This window comes from Equus quagga, chromosome 6, assembly GCF_021613505.1.
Source record: "Equus quagga isolate Etosha38 chromosome 6, UCLA_HA_Equagga_1.0, whole genome shotgun sequence".
NCBI lineage: Eukaryota > Metazoa > Chordata > Mammalia > Perissodactyla > Equidae > Equus > Equus quagga.
The window spans coordinates 5951792-5973882 of record NC_060272.1 but is presented as its reverse complement, the minus strand read 5'-3'; the positions used below and the strand labels follow the sequence as shown (position 1 = coordinate 5973882).

General features: G+C 40.9%; 1 protein-coding gene across 1 annotated transcript in view; it reads left to right on the top strand.

Annotated features, from left to right (window-relative positions):
* Window positions 1-22091, top strand: part of MYO16 (myosin XVI) — a 450985-nt gene that overhangs the window by 180891 nt on the left and 248003 nt on the right. Inside the window, exon 15 of the mRNA XM_046664745.1 lies at window positions 6459-6606. Coding sequence (XP_046520701.1) covers window positions 6459-6606 — 148 coding nt within the window. The remainder of the gene's footprint in view (window positions 1-6458; window positions 6607-22091) is intronic.

Genomic DNA, 22091 nt, shown 5'->3' with positions numbered 1-22091 from the left:
AGGAGCAGCACCTTTTAGGGCAAAGAGCCTGGGCTTTGGGGAAAAGCCAGTTGGGCTTAAATGTGAAAAGACCTGCAACAGAGTTTAAAGGAGGCGATGTCTGAAAAACCTGGTGCACAGTCGGTGCGTTAGGTGGTGGTTCCTTCCTCGTGGAGGCCACAGGAAGCTGAGACCTTTGTATCTCTTTCTCCCCAATCATGGATGGGGAAAGTGAAGTTAAGAGGGATGTGGAGACTGGCAGTGTCAGATTCAGGCTAGGACCGCACTTCGACGCCTAGTTGAGGCACGTTTCACTTATAGCAGCCCTAGCATCAATGATCATGAAGTCAAAAGAAATGCATATGTGTGAAAGGGAGACTATTTGGCTATATTAATTAAGCAATAGTCTGCTTTTGGTGATTGCCAATGCAGGAGGGAAAAGCAAGGGGAACTTCATGGAAGGGGCAGCCTGGCTCTTTATCTAGTTGTGTAGCTGACAATGTGTTTATTCAAGACGGATGTCTTTTAAATGGACGTCTTGTCAATCAAAAGCTTAATGTCAGGGGCCGCCCTGGTGGTACAGCAGTTAAGTTCACACGTTCTGCTTTGGCAGCCCGAGGTTTGCCCGTGCAGATACTCGGTGTGGACCTATGCACTGCTTTGCACACCATGCTGTGGTAGGCATCCCACATATAAAGTAGAGGAAGATGGGCACAGATGTTAGCTCAGGGCCAGTCTTCCTCAGCAAAAAGAGGAGGATTGGCAGTGGATGTTAGGTCAAGGCTAATCTTCCTCAAAAAAAAAAAAAGCTTACTGTCAGGCACTTACACTACATTATGTCATATATCACTGCAAATGTATATATTTTTATAGTACCAAAACTTTTTGAGAAACATATTCTTATGTAGATTTCTGGAAAGATAGAGAATCCTAAATATATTTCTAGTCAAGAATATTTCTGACTTACAACTTTAAAAAAATAAAAGTCTTGCGAAGTCAAGAAATCAGTTAGCAGAAAGTTTCTTTCTGTGTGTGGACATTTGCATGAATGAGTCAAAAACGTCTCCCTTTGGGTGGGGCGGGTGAAAGGGATAAAGGGGCACATATGTATGGTGATGGATAAAAATTAGACTACTAGGGATGAGCACAAGTATTTAGGAATGGATAAACAATAATGTACAGAAATTACACAATGTTATAAACCATTATAATCCCAGTGAAATTAATTGGAAAAAAAATAAAAAAAATTTTTAAAACCTCTCTAACTTGAAAACCTATCAATTTCCTTCCATTATCACAGTTTCATTTCAGACACAACAAAAAGGCCTGCATTTTCTCCATTTGGAAAAATATTAGAGTCTCACGGAAATTTGAATTTTTGGTTGTTATGCATTTCCTTCTACCTAAAAGCTCCTTCAAGATGTTTTTCCAGTCCTACTGATCAGAATCCTGCTCATCCACAGCAATTTTATTCACTGCTGGAGATGAGCTAACTAGGATGATTACTAATTACACTGTTTTTGAATTTAGATGAAAAGTGTTGAAGTCACTGTATGGTGTGGAATGTGATTAGTTTTGAATGCTGCTTTAGACTGAGCTTGTACCTTGGCTGGGACAAGTGGGCGTAAAGTCAGCCTTTTCTCTGAGTGTGGAAGCTCGATGGTCAGAAGGTCACCCTCGGCCCTCCATTCTCACCTCATCTTTCTGTAGGTGATGACCGGAAAATACTGGAAGAGAACAACTATGGCAATTTATTTCGTCCATGTGTAGATTTTTAAAAATATTCTCTTGAGCAGTTAGTTATTTCAGGGTTGATATTATTAATCTTAATCAGAAAGTGTTTTCAGCAAATAATTTGCTTAAGATGGAAAAAAAAGTAAGGAAAATTTAATAATTAAGACCTCAACTTAAAACTACCACCTGATTAAATACTCATGGAGAAGTGGAAAAGAAACTACGCCACTCCATTCTAATTTTAACTTTCCTTTGGGCCACTAATTAGAGGTATATTTTGAAAGAGCCTTTTTTTATGCACTTGTGACAACTTTTCTAGAAAGGGGTCTACTAAGACAACTTTTCTTAGTAAGGAATATTCATTCTGAGACTTTATTTTAGCAATGGTAGTCATTCTGACTGGCTAAATTGACCACTTAAGAAATTTACAAGAGGTAAAGCACTGTAATAGTCGTTCCTTTGTTCAAGTAGGTTTTCTGTGTGAGACCAAAATTGAGAGACTTCACATTTTTGCTTTTAGAGGCTGGACTCTAGAATAATTACTAGCAGATTCATTATACAAGATGTTGTTTATAGTTCACACATAGGGAATGATTAGATCCATTTGCCTTCCTAAGAACTGCAACCTTGTTTTTTCTTTCTTTCTTTCTTTCTTTCTTTTTTTTTTTTTTGGTGAGGAAGATTTGCCCTGAGCTAACATTTGTTCCCAATCCTCCTCTTTTTTTTCGCTTGAGGAATATTAGCCCTGAGCTAACATCTGTGCCAATCTTCCTCTGTCTTGTATGTGAAATGCCTCCATAGCATGACTGATGAGTGGAGTCAGTCCCTGCCTGGGATCTGAACCCATGAACCTAGGCCACTGAAGAGGAGTATGTGGAACTTTAACCACTCGACCACGGGGCTAGCCCAAAAAGCTGCTACCTTTTGATCCAAAAAAGTTGTTGACCAACTTTGAATTCTAACTTTAAAGTGGAAAACTACAGTAATTCACAGTTGAATTTGAAATTCAAATACATAATTGCTTACTAACCATTCATAATGTTAAGAATAAACCTAAATTCAAATAAAAAGAATGCTCCAGAAACAATAGCATTTTCAGCATGCCATACATATAGCCATAAATTCTAATTAACACTAGCTTCTGAATTGCCGGTGCTAGCTCTGAGGCAAAATTGAGGTTGTGATTCCCATGCAGCCCACTTTCGTCATTGTTCAGCTACTGTGAAATAAATTGCAACATGTTTTTATGATGTGGGTTATTTTTTGTTTGCTTTTGTAATGTTTAAAGGTAGAGGATGAAAATAATGAATATTAGGTATTAGTCTTACTACAGTAAATGCGAGGCCACAGTAAACTAGGAAGATAGCTGGACTCCATTCACAATGGGCGTGTGTCACTTTACAGACACATCACCTGCCTCGCACCCTAACCGGCATGCAGACTTTATTGTTGAAGTCTGTGTGTCATTGTCAACAACTATACTGTAAACCATGATTCAGGTCCTTTTGATCATTTCAATATAGGTCTTGAAACTTTCCTAATGTACATTCTATGTATTAAATTGTACCTGCATAGATTCAAGTCATTGTTGTCTTTGCTGCAGTGGGCTTCTTCCAGTGTTTCCAGCAGTGGGAGACTATTGTCTGTATTTCTGGTCCTTAACCGTGAGGCCATATACCCTGGCGATCTGTTTGCTAGTAATACTTGTTAGTGTCTACAACACAGCACTTCATAGCCAATGTCTATTGATGTATAGCACAGCCAGTACTGGTACTCTCAAATTGTGAGACATTAATCAAGAAAATTCTAAAACTTCTTTTGATGCCTTTGTTATAGGCAAAGACATGTCTTGTTTCAGACTATATTTCTGGACAGAAGTTCTGTGTCAGGAACAGAGTAAGACTATCTCGAAGTCTTGCCACTGCTTTTCCATATCATAACAGAAGTTCCAGCTAATGTTATAAGAAAAGAAAAAGGAACAGGGGCTGGCCCCGTGGCCGAGTGGTTAAGTTCACGTGCTCCGCTGCAGGCGGCCCAGTGTTTCGTTGGTTCGAATCCTGGGTGTGGACATGGCACTGCTCATCAAACCACGCTGAGGCAGCGTCCCACATGCCACAACTAGGTGGACCCACAACGAAGAATATACAACTATGTACCTGGGGGCTTTGGGGAGAAAAAGGAAAAAAAATAAAATCTTTAAAAACAAAAAAAAGAAAAAAAAGAAAAAAGAAAAAGGAACAGAAAAATGGCATGCAGATTGAGAAGAAAGAAATCAAACTGTATTTATTCACAGATAATTGTCTTATTATCTCTGTAGAAAATCCAAAAGAATAAACAAAAAAAAACTCCTGGAACTAATATGTGATTATAGAAAGGTTGCAAGATCCATGATTAATATACAAAAATCAGTTGGTTTCCTATATATCAGCAATGAGGAATTTGAATTTGAATTTAGAAACACAGCACCATTTCCATTAGCACCAAAAAATGAAATAATGAGGTATAAATCGAACAAAATAGGTACAAGATCCTTATAAGGGAAACTACAAAATTCTGATGAAAGAAATCAAAGAAGCTCTAAATAAAGGGAAGGATATCTCATATTCATTGGTAGGAAGGCTCATTATTGTTAAAATGTCAGTCCTTTCCAACTTGATTTATAGATTCAACAAAATCCCAATAAAAATCCCAACAAGTCATTTTGTGCATATCAACAAATTGATTCTAAAGTTTGTATGGAGAGGCTAAAGATCCAAAATAGCCAACACATCATTGACAAACAGCAACGAAGTCAGAGGACTGGTGCTACTTGACTTCAAGACTTACCATAGGGCTTCAGTAATCAAGACAATGTGGTATTGGTGAAATAGCAGACACGTAGATCAATGGAACAGAATAGAGAGCTCAGAAAGAGATCCATGTAAACATGGTCCACCGATCTTTGACAAAGGAGAAAAAGTAATTCGATGGAGAAAGAATAGTCTTTTCAACAAATTGTGCTACAGCAATAGGATATCCACATGCAAAAAATAAATCTAGACAGAGACATTTCATAAAAAGTAACTCAAAATGGATTATAAAACTAAATGTAAAGACAAAACTATAACACTTTCAAAAGAAAATGTAGGAGAAATTCTAAGTGACTTTGGGTTTTCCAGCAATGTTTTAGATACAACACCATAGTCCATGAAAGGAAAAATTGATAAGATGGACATCTTTAAAATTAAAAACTTCTGTTCTGTGAAAGACACTGTTAACAGGATGAAATGAGGAACAACAGACAGGGAGAAAATATTTACAAAAGACAGAGCTGATAAAGGACTATTGTCCAAAATATACATTCTTAAAAATGAACAATAGTGGGGCTGGCCCTGTGGCCGAGTGGTTAAGTTCATGCGCTCCACTGCAGGCAGCCCAGTGTTTCATTGGTTCGAATCCTGGGCACAGACATGGCACTGCTCGTTGATGCACGCTCAGGCGGCGTCCCACATGCCACAACTAGAAGGACCCACAACGAAGAATATACAACTATGTACTGGGGGGCTTTGGGGAGAAAAAGGAAAAAAAATAAAATCTTTGAAAGAAATGAACAATAGGAAAACAAACAACCCATTTTAAAAAATGGACAAAATATCTGAAGAGACATCACCAAAGAAGATATACAAATGGAAATAAGCATATGAGAAGATGTTCAACCTCATATGTCCTTAGGAAACTGGAAATTAAAACAACGGTGAGGTAGTACTACACACCTGTTAGAATGGCTAAAATCAGGACCCCTGGCAACATCAAATGCAGGCAAGCATGTGAAGCCACAAGAATGCTCCTTCATTGCTGATGGGAATGCAAAATGGTACAGCTTCTTTGGAAGACAGTTTCTTACAAAACTCATCATAGTCTGACCATATGATCCAAGAATCTTGCTCCATAGTATTTACCTAACTGAGTTGAAAACTTACGTTCACATAATGTGAACATGAATGTTTATGGCAACTTTATTCATAATTGCAAAAGCTGGAAGCTACCAAGATATCCTTTAATAAGTGAATGGATAAACAAACGGTAGTACGTTCATATAATGGAATATTATTTACTGATAAAAAATGAGCTATCAAGCCATGAAAAGATGAAAAAAAACCTCGAACACATATTGCTAAGTGAAAGAAGCTCATCTGAAAAGGTTATATACTGTATGATTCCACTATGTGACATTCTGGAAAAGGCAAAACTATAGAGAAAGGAAAAAGATCATTGGTTGTCAGGGATCAGGAGAGAAGGAGAGATGAATGGATAGAACACAGAGGGTTTTGAAAGCATTAAAAATATTCTGTATGATACTACAATGGTGGATACATGACATTATGAATTTCTCAAAACCCGTAGAACTATAGAACACAGAGAGTGAACACCAATGTAAATTATAGACTTTAGTCAAAAATAATGTATCAGTATTGGTTCATCCATTTTAAAAAGTGTACTGCACTAATGCAAGATGTTAATAATAGGGGAAACGATGTGTGGGAGAGGGGCGGGGGAGTATATTGAAACTCTCAGTACATTCTGCTTAATTTATCTGGAAAACCTAAGAAACTTCTCCAAAAAATAGTCTATTAATTTTGTTAAGACAGGTCTGTGTTTGAAAAGAAGTTGCATTATTTTCTTTATTAATTAATTAATATTTGTAAATTTATGGAAATGAAGCTAATAATGTCATTTAACAGAATTGCTTTTCTTTTCTTAACCAGCCAGAATTTATACATACATGCTAGAGAAGTCCCGACTTGTTTCACAACCTCTTGGCCAGAGCAATTTTCTCATTTTCTACTTGATGATGGATGGGTTGTCCGCTGAAGAAAAATATGGACTTCACCTTAATAATTTATGCGCACACCGGTAAGTGACTACGTATTTCCTATGTAGTAGTTCTGTCTTCAGTTCTGATTGCATTTCAGTGGTCTGAAAATTTTCTTGTTTTTTGGACAAGAAATGGTGACTAAAAGAGAATAATTGGATACTGTTAGGCTAGAAGCATCTGTATAACAGGGTTATAACAGTTTATTGAATGTTTAGGTGAAATTTTGCTTGTGTATAATAACTTATGTTTCCGTTTTCCTAGTTTTCAGATTAGAATAAAAAAATTAGTGCATATATAAGGTTTTATATTCCTTTTGGGTATTTTGGATATAACATATCATGACATTAGTTATGCATTCCTAATCTTTGGTAGTCTTTGAAATAATGGGAAATATCGTTTGGCCAATTACTGTTCATTGGTAACAGATGAGGTTCCATAATGGCTTAAGAGGAACAGCACACACAGACTGAGGAGCTGATTTTCTGCACTGGAGGCAGGAAGCATTTGTTAAAATGAGGATGCAGTGGTCATAGGATGGTGATGGATGTGAGGCGGTCATAAAGATACTGAGCTGAAGAATGTCTTTGTATTGTGTGCATTTCTGCCCACTGCCTGATCCAATGTGTGTCCTCACAAGGACTGGTTCAGATTTGCATTAGGATGAGAACAAAACAATAAGGAGAGTAAACTCCATTCGGAAGAGAAGTAGGAGGGAGGAGGAAGCAAGAGGGAACCAAACTCACCAGTAAATTTGTAAATTCGTGGCAAGGCATGCAAGAAGTAGACTCTGGAAGAGATAAGAATGTACTTCAGATATCTGTTAACACCTGATTTATAGTTTATCGGGTGTTTGTTAATAGATTCAAGAAGAATGGTGTGAGTTTTCATAATTTTATGAGACCTTCGTGAGAAAAATTAAAGAATGCTTAGGGAGGAGGAGTGTGGCTCAAGGATGAAACATGCCGGTTTTGAGAGTTGAAGGTGGAGAAGCTGACAGACTGTCAAGTAGAGGCGTCACCTACAAGCTGGACAGATGAGGGGTTTCCCGGGGTGATGGAGCCGTTCTCTTGGAAGGGGTCGGAGAAGTGACAGGATAACTTCTGTGGTCACCACTGCTGTGAGGTTGAATGATGGTGCAGCATATGGCCAGGGGAAGCGAATGAATTGGCCATATTCTAATTTACCCTTGCATTATGAACAGTCTCATTCAATTCTTTGAAATATTTCAATTGAAAATTTTCAAATCTTTGAAAATATTATGTTCAAGAGTATAGACAGAGTTTGTCATGTTGAGTAGGAGAAAAGTAGTCAAGAAGTTAAGGAAGCCTACGAAAATTGTGTTTTATTTCAAATGAAAGACTGTTTGGGGGTTTTTTGTGCCCCTAAACAACAGAAATTCAGAAGAAAAAGAGAATACTTATATTCAAATGTGGTAGCCCAGGCAAAAGTGATGAAAAAAGAAAAAGAAATTATAAGCTTCAGGGCACTAGAAATATTTTTATCAAAACCTGTCTTTTTTTTTCAGTTATTTTATTGAGATAATAATGGTTTATAACACTGTGTAATTTGGGGTGTACATTATTATTTATCAGTTTCTGTATAGACTTCATCATGCTCACTACCAGTAGTTTAATTTTTATCCATCATCATACGTATGTGCCCCTTTACCCCTCTGGCCCACCCCCAGCCCGCTTCCTCTCTAGTAACTACTAATCTGTTCTCTTTGCCCATGTGTTTGTTTATCTCCCATATATGAGTGAAATCATACAATGTTTGTCTTTCCCTTTCTGGCTTATTTCGCTTAACATCATACCCTTAAGGACCATCCATGTTATTGCAAGTGGGACAATTTTGTCCTTTTATGGCTAAGTAGTATTCCATTGTATGTATACCACATCTTCTTTATCCATTCATCAGTTGATGGGCACTTGGGTTGCTTCCACATCTTGGCTATTGTGAATAATGCTGCAGTGAACATAGGGGTGCATTTGTCACTTTGGATTGTTGATTTCAAGTTCTTTGGATAACTACCCAGCAGTGGGATAGCTGGATTATATGGTATTTCTGTTTTCAATACTTTGAGAAATCTCCATCCTGTTTTCCATAGTGGCTGCACGAGTTTGCATTCCCACCAGCAGTGCGTGAGGGTTCCCTTTGCTCTACATCCTTTCCAACATTTGTTATTTTTGGTCTAATTGTAGCCATTCTGACAGGTGTAAGGTGAATCCTCTCAGTTTTTAAAGGAGGAAATCAAACCCAAAGCCATAAAGAGGCTTGTACTGAAGTGAATATCCTATCCAACAGGAGTATTGAACAAACCATTACCTGGAAATAGCTTTTTACTTTTCTACATGGAATATCCCTAATGGGACATGTTCCTGGGAAGAATGGCATCAGACTGGGGACTGTGGGTTAGGTGTCCAAGGGTTGCCTGTGAAGAAAAGAAGTCTTGGATTTCTGTGTTCCTAATCTTTCTTGCAAGTGAAAACTCAAAGCTTTAGTAGACCATGGGTTTAGAGAGTGTGCGTGTCTGTGCATGCACATGTGTGCGTGTGTATGCTTGGCGTTGCGGACATAGAGCCACTGACAGATCAAAGACAATAATCAAATCTACCACTAAAAGAAACAATTAAATATCTGTGCTTTGGACCAGTCTTTTGAAGTGTGTGAGTGTGTGGGAGAAAACAAGCATTTCTTTATGGAGCTCCAGTTCTAAGCTTCATTTCTCTTTGCAAAAGAGTTTGGACTCACTTAGGCTGTTTAGAAAGTCAAACAGTCAGGAGTTGCTTTGTGAGAAGCTCCAACAGGAAAGAACTCAGCAAAATCATGAATAATTCAATTTCCTTGAACAAAGAAGTTATTTTATTAAAATGTATTATAAATGCCTAAGGGGCGCAAAACAACATTCTTCAATAAAAACGTATACCGTTACTCCAGATTCATAAATATGTCAGTTGGAACATTTGTCCAATGACAATTCCACAAAGTATTCTTTAATAATAAAACCAGCTGTTTGCAAGTTATAATGCATTATATATCACAATATTTTTGTGATTTGTGTTAGGTGGGTCTTCCCACTTTTACAGTGCTGGTAAGGTTTGAGGAGTTTATATTTGTATGATATTTGAACTTGTGTTGGGGTCTAGTCTTTCGTTTAGTAATTACATATATTAAGTACCACAATTCTGGAAATTATTTGGCTTGTTTGCAATCAGTAGTATAAATCTAAACTTGCTAGTTTTCTAACCCTCCACAAATTGATGATCTTTCTGGGTCTCTTCCTTTTGAGTACTGTAGGTAAAAGAGATGACTATACATATATATATGTATATATAAATACGTATATATGTATATATATATAAACATATATATGTTGTGTGAATGTATGTGTGTATATAAACATATAACATTATTATTGAGTGCTATTATCATCACATCTACTTATCTGGTTTTCTTTAAAAAGATGTTGGCATATCTATTAAATAGGACAAACCAGCCCCAGCGTTACCATCTGAATCTCTCTTTGCTCGTTTAATCCTCATTCCATGTTATAGCATGTCATAAAATTTTGATGAAATGTATTGTCTTAAGCAAATACTAGAAAAACTTGCAAGCCTGCTTCCTTCAAATGCAGTTTTTCTCTTCTTTATTAATAAAAACTCATTACCTGCATGAAACCTCAAACAGACATATAACAGTACCTGTGAGCTGAGGGCATACTCAATAGTTATCATACGTTCTGATGTGATTAGAACCCTAAAGAGAGGAAAACCTCATGGTAACTAATGCTTTTATAATTAAAGCTGCAAAAGTGTTTTGTTTTTCTTTTAACTTTGACTCTGTTTTTGGAACTAAAAGTTTTCAAAGTATTACATGAAATTTTATGGGCGTTTATTTCAGCATTAACATAAGAATACTTTCCTGTTTGTGAACTTGGAACAATACCTAGACTAAGCAGGTAGCACTCTTGCTCAAGTATAGAATATAAATGGTACAGATCCAGACATCAGCTCCTATAGCTTAACTGCATGGAAACAGTATTTATAACACTTGGTGCAAGAACCTTCCCGTACAGATTGTTAAAACAGCAACAAGAAAAAAGTGTCTGGGTCTTTAACATTTTCAGTGGTGGCGATAAGATTGTGTTTATTGAGAATTCCCACTAGATGGTGCACTCTCCACAAAGTCAGACAGCGAAACAATGCTCATCCCTAAAGGTTTCTTTTTTATTTACGGTTCTTCCTATGATTTACTGTTTTTTGTGTTTTTTTCCTGGCTGTTTATTTTTCAAGTCCTATTTCAAGTTTTTTTTGTAAGTATTACTAACATGACATCTGGGGAATAAATGTCGTTTATGTTCATGGGAATCAAGCTTGAATGAAAGTTAGAAATAGTCTTTAATTGCTGATCTTCAAGCTCCTTTAAATGGCTTTTATGGCTTTAGTCCCAGAAAACTTGGGTTCCAAAACCGAAAAAAGTTATTCCTGATCTTCCTTCGTATGGATTAATGATGGAAATGATCGTGGAGCTGCATCATAACATTTTCGGGAAAGGTCAGATTTTGAATTATACGCTGAGAGCAAGCAATCGTTTGACTCAGAGCGTGTGACCTGTTTCTAACCTTGGGTGTCAGTGAAGGGAAACTCTGACTCACCGAGTGTTTGAACTTGTGATTGCTGCCCGGGAGCGTGCCTGTCACAGCAGAAGTGCAGCCATTAACTCTCAGCAAAAGCTCATTTTTTGCAAAGGGTTTATTATGCACGTTGAACTTAATTTGAGAAAGTCTCACATAATTTTTAAAAAAGGTAAGAGCAAACAAATATTATTTGAGGGTGATTCTTCATAATTTTGTGATATAATAAGATATTTACTTGGCCACACATGTTAGACAAGGAAAGTGTGAAGGTGATCCCAAGACAAAGGTTTGACACAGGAGGCATTATAACCTATTTCTTACTGACTCTATTATCTATGTGACAATCACAATTGTAGTACATACAGCTTATGGAGCGCTTTCCATAAACAGAGCTCGTCCTAGTGCTCATCTCCCTTGTCTTGATGAATCCTCATTGTGACTAAGCGGAGGGCACACTACGTATCTGCGCTGGCTAGCCCAGGACGTGAAGATAGAGGTCAGCCGGGAGCTAGATTTGAATCCAGGTCCTGTTGACTCCTAACCTTAAGCCTATGTTGTCCCGCGGCTTTGCAGCCTCGTGTCCAGGAGATTTTAAAGAAAACGGAAGGGAAAGCACAAGGTCAACGTCTGTATGTGTGTTTTTAGTTAAAATTGGCTAAGCAAAACTAACTTATGACGTTCTAGGGTTTGTCCCCTCTAACTACCATAAAAAGCAATTTGGGGTCATTTCTTTATCCAGTAGTGTAATAAAAATTTTGAAACTACAAGAGCTTGCATTACCCTAGCTGAAGGTTATAAGATTGAAAATATAGAGAGGGTTAGCTCACCTCTGTAAATGAGCAGGGACATTTCACTTGTGAAAAGCCAACAGGAAGGAGTCAGGTCGATGGCTTTCTCAGGTCCTTCTATTCTTGAATTTTTTCTACCCAAAAGAGGAGAGAGGGAAAAACACGTGGCTGTCAAGCACTGTGTGCTGCCTCTTTAGATTTCAAAACCCTGCGGATGAGTTACAGGTATCCTAAATTGTATTTGTAATAAATCTGAGACCCAGATGTGTAATTTAGTCAAGGATAGTTAGCTGGTAAGTTTAGCACGTGGACGAGCAGGATTCCAAACCCAGGTGTATTTGGCTTCGAGTTTTCTGTTAATCAGAGCTCTTTGATCGCTAGTGTCAGATCCCCACCTGTAACACACTTACGAAGAAAGAAAAAGGTGGAGGGCTGAGAGGGTTATGTAACTGGAGAAGACAGCAGTGGTGCTCGCCATGGGGATGGCTAGATCCAGGAATTCGAGTGCTGCCTCTCTCAGTCTCTCTCTTACACACACACATACATGCATGTGCACACACCCACACACACACACGTCTGTTTTACTTTGCATGTGTTTTCTAACACGGAGAGGAGTGTGACACACACAGCCCTAACTTTCCACATTTTAGGCAGCAAAGCTTTTCTCTCAAAGAGGCCATCTTGGTGGCCCAAGTTAGGCCTCAGGCCCATCCCTCATCCCAGAGTCATGAGGGAAACTATTTAAGTGAAAATGGGGACAGGCGCAATTAAACACAAAGGCTGTTCCCTCCATTCTATTATGCTCCAACCACTAGGCTGACCCCCAGCCATCCAGGGGGAGTGTCAGCCCCGTGTCAGAACATCATGGTCAGGAAACCTGAGCAACAGACACAGGTCTGCCACTGCTGAGTGACTGTGGCCCATCTCACCACCTTGATTTTCCAAGTAGCTGGTCAAATAGCTACCCATACACAGGACCACTAATAGGGTAAATTTATTTCAGGAGGCCTGAAAATAAAGACTGTCATACGTTTCCACATAGTTTTGGGTTTATATAGCTTTCCCCAAAAATGCTCAGAGGTATTAAAGTGAAAACAACGCTGTGATCCACCCAATCCACAATATTATTAAGTAGCTGGTATATGGGAATTTTGATATCTGAATACAACTTGAAAACTCAGATTTCTACCTTACCTTTCAGTGGTTGACGTGTATGATATGGTGGCGTCTATTATTTTTGAGGTTGTTGGTTTTGTGGTTGCTATTATGATACTTCTGAAACTAGTACTACTCATTGACTGAGTGCTTCCCATCGATATTTTTCTACTCGTTGTGACTGTGGAAGGTTGTAATTGATCTCTTCAGATTGCAGATGGGGTAACTGAGAGCTGTGGTTACTTGGTTAACTAACCAGCTTGGAGCAGAGGTGATATTTGAATTCCGATCTGTTCAATCCTCAATTATTTGTATGAATAGTTTTGAAATTATTCCACATAGTAAATGAATTTGCATTACAGATAAATTTTACTGCCTCTACTACAGCAAGAAAATCATTGCTAAAATTAACTTCTCAACTCTTCTTTCTTCTTCAAATTTTTGAGAATAGTAGCATTATTAAAATTTTGAGAGTGCATTCATGCACAAATAAACATGCAAACACATATGTACATGCACATAAAAATCAACAAGAAACTACTTTTAAGACTGCATTCAATGTTTCAGTGACATTTATTGAGTGCCAAGCACTACGCTTAATAATTACTTGGATTGTCTCCCTTAATTATTTTAACAACTTTCTGAGATAGATACTAATATGGTGCCTGTTTTATGGATGGGGACACTGAGACCCGGAGAATAAATCACTTGCCCAAGGCCATGTAAAAAGGAAATGAGGGCACAATGATTTCAAACCTGGTGGTCTGTGTCCAGACCCCAGAGCTTAGCTTTCAGCTACTGAAAGCTGTTTGTCATTTGGGAGGAGTGATGGCAAGCCCTGTAGTTGAGAAACTTACACTGTATTCCAATACATAAGTGGTAAGGCCACTGTCTGCACAGTCACCATTTGAGGAAGACAGATGAAAATATACCTTTCCTCAGCAAACCTAGACTTATACACTCTTTTCAGAGTTTTGTTTCTAGTCCTTGGCATTCCAATTTGATTGTGTCCATTTTCTCAGTCACCAATGCAAAAAGAAGATACTATGATCCCCAAACGTTCACACATCTTTGCTCTTTAAATGCAACACCAAGTGCTGACCATTTTGATATCATCTTCCTTCCCCGGCCAGGCCCTTCCTAGCCCCACCTCTCTACACAGCTTCTTATCTGCCTGCCTCTTCAACCCCACCCTCTACGCCCACGTCAGATTGACATTTGGTGAATTCCAATTAACTGTGAAACCCCCTAGTTCAAAAATCTTAAATAAACATTGCTTTTCTGTCTTATCAAATAAAGTCTCCTTGATGAAGGAAGGCAGCAGAGCTGGCCAGGCCTTAAGGAATTTAGAAGAAGGCATTGTTGATGTGTTCTTTAAGATTCTCTCTATCATCTCAGTTTTTAAGGGTGGAGTTGGGTATCAGTCAAGTGAAAACTTATTTTTTGCCAAGTGAAAAAGATAAACTCCCTTGAAACTAGATGGCCAGGCAGTGTCTTTCCCTACAGTTGTGAAAATAGAGAGTCACCCTTGTATGAGGGGAGAGTTAAATGCTCTGAGTCTCGCTCTCCCAATCAGCATGTTAGGTGTAGTAACACATTCTCCGGGTTATTACGAGTGAGTCATCATGAATTTAAAGCACTTTAGCGTAGATCTTCAATTGATTATTCATACTCCGCAAATCCAAAAGTTCTGAAAACCAGAAGTTTATTTATGACTCACGTGTGGGTAAAAAACTGACACTGCCTGAACTCATTTGAAGCAAAATTTAAACCTGAAGTGATATAAGTATTTTTATAATCTTTATATATATATATCACTTATTGAGAAAATCCATATGGTTTTCCCCAGAATTAAAATGTCTGATTAGGAGATGCTGCCCCAACCCTAACCTCACCGGGGGTATAACACCACATTAACTTTCAGAATCCCCCCAAATATATATATGAATATATTCTTCAATTGTGAAGGTAGTCATATACATGTAGAACAGAACACATTTATCACCAAAAGTTTAGGGGGATGGATTGTGGCTTGTGTCATCCGGTGTCTGGAGGTCTGAGAACATGGCAGCCATTGTGTTGCTCACCAAAGTGAAGATGCATCTTACCTCAGGACCACAAGGCAAACATTCACCCAAAAGGCCTCCTCATCTGCTTCTGTGGCTGACATCAGGGTCCACCCACCTTTAAGACCCTCTCTCCCCTCCCTCCTTCTCAACCTCTCTTTGTTTCTCTGTGTCTCTGTTGTCTCTCTCCCTTTAAAACAGATTTTCCTTATAAATAAAAATTACTGTATTGCATCCTAAGATATGAGGAATTGTGTCGAGACACTAAACAGGCATGGACTTAGAGAACAATCCCTCACTTCACTAATGAAGCTTGTAGAGAAAGGCCAGTCTTCTCAAGTGTTTGCTTGGGGACTCCACTGCCATCTTAGAGGGACACATTCACAGGTGCGTGTGTGAGTGTGTGTGCAAATGTGTCTCCTTCTTTTCAAAACCTGCCCTGTGACTGTAGCAAATAGCATCCACACTCGGGTGGGACCCTCCACCAGTCCCGCCTGCCCATGGATGTCCAGCCAATGTGGTCGGTGTTTACTCTCTCCCAGCCCCACTTGGTAGTCCCTCCTACCCCTTGCACTTGGCAGACCCACATGCTGTGTTCACCAGGCCTTCCTCTGGGTCAGGAGTAGAGTGACCATCACCCTGTGACAGGACTGCCCCATGAGTCATCCACGGAGCCCAGGTGAGCCATCACCCACCATCCAAGTCCATGTCTGCTCCAGCCTGGCTTCATCCCTTGCTGGCTCAGTGACCGTTCCCCATTTTCTTGACCATGACACAAAAATATCTCTTATCAGTGCTTGTCATCTGCACTCTCCCCAGTGGTCCCCCAAGATTTCTTTGTAGTTCACAGGAAGTATAGGATAGGCAGGCACAGTGGAAGGTGAGGTGCTGTCCTTTGTCCTGTCAGTATAACCACATTGCCGAAATGATACACGTGAATGGCTGTTAGCAAAATTACACCTATATAGCCTACAAAGTCAAGTCCTGCACTTGCTGACATTTAGGGGGATTGTGTCCTTGGTGTGAGACGATTGTCTTTTGCATGTCATGAATATTCAATGATAAATACGTGTGAGCTGCTGAAAGCAGGACACAGTTTAAATTAGGACTCACCTCTCCCTGGCTGGGTAATTTGGGAAAATCATGCAACCTCTCTGTGCTCCCCTTTGCTCATTTGTGGAGCAGGGCCTTCCTCAGAGCACTCTTGAGAGTGAGGACTGTGTGGGCTGCCACGGGAGAGCCCTTAGGGAGGCACCCACCCAGGTCGGCACTGCAGAAGGACCAGCTGGTATTGTCGCTGTTATTATAGAAGGCTCTTCTCCATGGTAGTCCCAGGAGAAGAAGTGAAGTAATAATTATGCAAAAGATATGAGTTAACATCAGTGCTTCAGTGCACGTGGAAAAAGCGGAACCTCAGGAAGCCTTTTTGCCAGTTTATGTCTCCACGTCAGTGCAGCTCTGCCCAGGAACCTTCCGGAACTTCTGTTGTGCGTCAAGTCTGGGCATTGATTCGTCATGTCACTGTGATGAATTACTTATTTCAATTATTTAAATTTAACTGATCTTTTGATGAAAATCAACACAGCCTTTTTAAAGCGGTGAGGGCTACTGAGAGTCGACATGGAAAGCTGTGTGGCGGGTGAAGGGGTGCAGCCGGGGCTGGTGTACCCAGAGTTCTCGGGCTGGTCTCCCATGGGCCCCACGGTCTGGCTTCTCTGTGTTCCCTCACAGCACAGGAGGAGAGTGTCACCTTACCCAGATGCAGAGAAAAGTACGACCTAAGGCAGAACTTGAACACTTCTGGAACACTTCCCGTTTCACATTTTCCCTGGGGCAAAAAATCAATTTGAATGCCTCAAATGCTTTGCCTTTCTGTACCAGCTAGAGGAGGAACAGACAGAGATTTTCCTTTAAGTCTAAAAACCTGCGCTTACTTAATCACAACAGATGATGACCTCAGTAAGATTTTGCAATGCGTCATTTGTCACCGATCATCTGTCTCCTCAAGTGAATTCTGTTGGGTTCAAACCAGACATGCACTGTGTATATTACAGGGTGAGTTTTGAAACTGATAACACGGTGTGGATATTTATGTAGCATCCTACCATAAAACGTGTGTGTTTATGTGTACACACAACTCTGAAATTACATTCCACGCAGTGATAAGAATGAGCACTTTGAAGCCAAGCTCTTTGTTCTTCTAAATCCACAGCCCGATCCAAAGGCATGTGGGAGGCATAGTTAAAATCATAACAATCAACATTTGTCCGCACTGAGTTTAGGAAGGGAGCTGAGCTAAGAACTTGACATACATCATCTCGCTTTATCCCCAGCCCAGCCTGGCACAAGGCAAGGTTGAGTGAATCGCCCACAGTCACAGGTGTGGAGCGCGGTAACCAGGGCTGTGTGCAGACTTCTCTTAAACACCTCACAGTTCTGCCTTACAAATGTTGACGTCTAAATAGCAGGTGACAAATTTTGTGGAAATATTTGAAAAGGAGCCACAGTGGGACTAGAGCAGTCAAAGAAAGGACTTCTAACACACAAGGAGAGGCTGGAGCCCAAGGGCACAGATGACAGTTGCTCATCTCCATGGCCCTGGTCCTGGGTATCCCACTGGGATGGCCGAGGATGCAGTCAAGTATGGTTAGGAATGGTCATTCAGACACAGGAAGGAGGGAAGAGATACAGGAACTGGAAATGAAGTGATGACAGTGCAGCTAAATGATTACAGTTTCTAACAAGTCTTGGACTCCAGGAGAATTGTTTCAGAGGAAGTGGCTGCCACACTAGTGCAGGGGTCCGAGCCAGGGAGGGCTGTGGCTTCGGCAGTTTGCCGAGGGTTACGGGGTCTCATTCTCAGCATGGTGCAGACTGGAAAGTGAGGACGGAGAAGGAAAGAGAAACTTGACCTCCAGCCAGCCTGGGCCCACCCACCGGGCCTGCCCATCTCCATGCACCCTCCCTCACCTGGGCCTGGAGCCTTCCGGCTTTCACTTCCTCAAGTATGTCAGGCTTCTTGCCACAAGCTTTCTGCCTGCACACTTCCTTCACTCTCTGCCTTCTCAGTTCCTGCTCTTTCTTGCAGAAGTCTCAGAATTCAGGCCAAGCACTCTGGGCTCTGCTGTTTTTCGCTTGTTTGTGGGATTCTGCCACACCAGGACTTCACGTTGATCTCATCATTAATGGACATGCATAGATTTTCTATTTTGCGCTAATTTCTCCTAAGCCAGATCTTCCCCAGCCAGCCTTTGTACACTCTGAATTTGGAACCCGGGTGGGGGCATCCATATGTAAGCTGTTAGCTTCGTCTGTTCTGACAGCAGCGTCTCTTTTATGATTGAACTCTCTCAGCTGCATGAAGCTTCCCCACAGTCTCGGAGGAAGCAGAGAATTCTCCCATCTTCCATCACCAGTGTGTGGCCTTGGTTGCCTTTAGAAGAATTAGCTTATTAAAGCATTTGCCTGCTGGAGCTAATACAAGAAGCAAATTCTTATATGAAGATCTATTCACATGCCCCCCTAAGCACTTGGACGTCTAACAGAAATCTCCAGCTGAACATGTCCTGATGAGTGAGCCCCTCCCCCAAACCTGCTCCCCTCTGCCCACCGGCAGCTCTAGGCTCCCAGTGCCCAGAGCAAACTTCCCTACAGCCTCCCTGACACCTTTCTTCCCACAACCACAGGCCACCCATCAAGCTGGCTCTGCCTCTCACTTTCTCCACTGCTTCCACCCTGAGGGTGTCACTTGTGTGCCTTGCTTGGATGATGGCGCACATCTTCACAGGTCTTCTTCATCCCTATAAGTGACCAGAACTCAATGGAATAGTCAGAGTGATTGTTTGAACTGCTCTTCTGCCAACTCTGCAGTTTTTCCTTATTTCCCCGAGGGTAGTGACCATCCACAGCCTCCCAGCTCTGAATGATCTGGTCCTTCTCAGTACTGACCTCCCTTCTACTCACCCTGTGGCTCCTGCCTGGCCACCATGGACTCCGTCTCATGCCTCGAACACCCCAGGTACATGCCCATGCTAGGCTTTGCTCTAGCTGATCCCTCTTCTGACAATGCTCTTCCTCTAGATTCCACCTTGGCTCACTTCCTTACCTCTTCGAGACTTTGCTCACATACCCCATTCTCAGGGAGCCCCTGATAGAACTGCCACCTGAACCCCGGACGCCTCTCTCCCAAGCCCTCTCAGCATGCCCTGCTTTCCTCCCTCTATAGCACCCAGCAACTGAACACGCTCTATAACTTACTTGTTTGTGATATCTGCTGTGCCTTGTCTGTCCCTCCATGGGAATTTAAGCTCTATGGGAGCATGGGTGTTTGTTCAAATCATTGACTAAGTGAAAGTGGCTGGAATAGTTGGCACAGAAGAGGTTCTGAGTAAATACTTGTTCACTGTGGAATGTATGAAAGTATCAGTTTAACTGAAGTCATTGAGAATGTCTTATTCTTATCCCCAAGAATATTGTTTGTGCTTAAGATAGAAAAGATTTTCAAAATGATGCCATGACTGTCCGTGTTTGGGTTATTTACTGTAACCTGGAGCTTTCCAGCGCTAGTCCTGAGGATGTTTATTTTCAGACTTGGTTAGTTTTGTCTGTTCTGACACTGATATGTCTTTTGTTATTGAACTCTTTCAGCTGTCAGAAACTTCCTTACAGAATCTTGGAGGAAGCAGAGTTTCTACTGCCTTCTATCACCAGTTTAGGGCCATAGAGTCAAAACTATGTTAAAATATACCCAGTAAACTCTATGTTTATACACACAAACAATTCATTTGAGTAGGATGCTTAGCTCCATCAGTCTGCCCCACTAGGCACCACAGAGAAGATGTGTGAAGTGCTGTGACAATTCATAGCCACGTAAGTTGAACCTAAGACACCGTAAGCTAGTGGAGTCGACTCCTCCATCACCCCGCTCCTTCCAGTCACACTAATCTAAGGGGAGCTCCAGAAACACAGCAGGTCCAGACCATGTGTTTGAGTCACGGGAAAGGTCATTAACTGTGCTTCTGCCCCCTATTCCACAAATACTTTCCTCTTTGCAAATATAAACTGCTGAGTGATCATTACTCATAAAGTGCTTCGAAGAGCCATTCTCTTCCCTTCGTGTTCTGAAGGGTCGATGATGCTTGAACTTCGATAGGAAGAAATTCTTATTATTCAAGTCAGTTGTATCGTATCAGAATCACTTAGAATCAGATTTAATAGAATGATGTCCTCAAACTTTCTTCACTTATTGATTTACACGTGCTTCGATTTCCCATTGCTTCAGAGCCCTGCATTCACAGAGCCAGAGCGTCTCCTCCTCACAGGAGAGAAGTCCATGGGGACTGTGTTGGAGGGCATGGGCAGGCTCTCTTCAGCCACATGGGCTGGCCTGCGAATGCACCTCTGTTTGCACACCTTCTGCTATCTGTGAAGGCTAATGGATTCTGTTTAACACCTCAGTCTATTTTAATCTGTTTGTCATACCCTGAGGTATTCAGCTTAAATTTTTCATGTTGATTCATATCAGCAAGTAAATGATCTCTGAATTTCATTGCTCTGAATGTGACATCTCTTTCCTTGATGACATCTTCATGTCTAAGAAGACTCATTTTGAGCCTACAAAGGTCTGTCCTTGTCTTTCCAGCAAGGGGGTTTGGGTTCATTGGTTCCTGTGTTCTGCTGCCATTGGGTTGCTCAGAATTAAGTAAACAACATCATTTTGCATATTTAGCTGAGCATCACCCAGAGGCACCCCAGAGTTCAAGGATGTTTGACGTATGACGAATGGAGTGCCCTTGATCCTGAAATGCCAGTGCTCTCGCTAGCAACAGCTTCTCTGTGGCATCTTTTAAGATGTTTGACTCATCTTTAAAACAGTGAAGTTCTTATAGTGCATTTGTTTTCGGGAATAACAGTGGAGTAAAGAGAGATGGTAACAGAGAGACGAATCAGGGTTGAGCTAGTCACTAGCATGTGATACTTGACAGTTGTGTGATCCCTCTCTGAGCCCTGCCTTTGACTTACTTATAGGTAGAGGTGATTCTAATGATCTTGAATGGTTGATGGTAGGCTCAGAGATAGGGTGTATGTAAGATGACTTATAAATGAGTAATAAAAACAGTGGTACAATTCTAGTTGTGAGTTTTTAGTCACTTTGGTGTGATCATTTTGATTTTCTCCTTAACAAATCTGGTTCCCCCACCAAGACTGGTCCCCCACCTTGAAAACGCCCAGTGTTTTTCCCTGGAGGGCAGAACAGACTTCAGTCTCTTGGCTTTGTGCATGGGGCCTCTGTTTCAGTCTGTCGCCACTACTGAGCTGCTGCTGCAGCCACCTTGCTCTGACATCCACTCAGAACCACATGCTCAGACGGCTCAGCCCCCTGACTTCCTTCTTATCATTCAGCCATTGCGTGTTCACAGAGCTCTTTGAAAATGAAATGGACTGAGGAGTCCCAATGGTGTACTGAGCAGAGAAGGGAGGAGGCTTGAACACTAGCCATCAAGAGGCTGCAGGCCACCAATCCAAGGAGGCCCAAGTCTTCACTCATCTTTCTCTCACTGATTCAAAGTAGGTCTGATCTCTCGTATCACAGGCACAATGCGCTTTTCTCAGGATACAAAAATAAGAGTTGGTCACTGCTCTAAAGTTACTCAAAGTGTACAAACTCGATTGCAGTGTGAGAAATGTTCCGAACTCATGCCTACCAGGTTCCAGGAGCGCTTGAGGATGCTTTGTGCCCCGACTGTGGGAGAACTGAGAAGCAGGGCTCAAGCAGGGAGACTCATGCAGGGCGACTAGAAAGGACGAAGTGACAGGGAAATATGGGCTGAGTCTAAAGGTTCTTGGGGCAGGAGCATATATACAGAACAAGTGTCTGG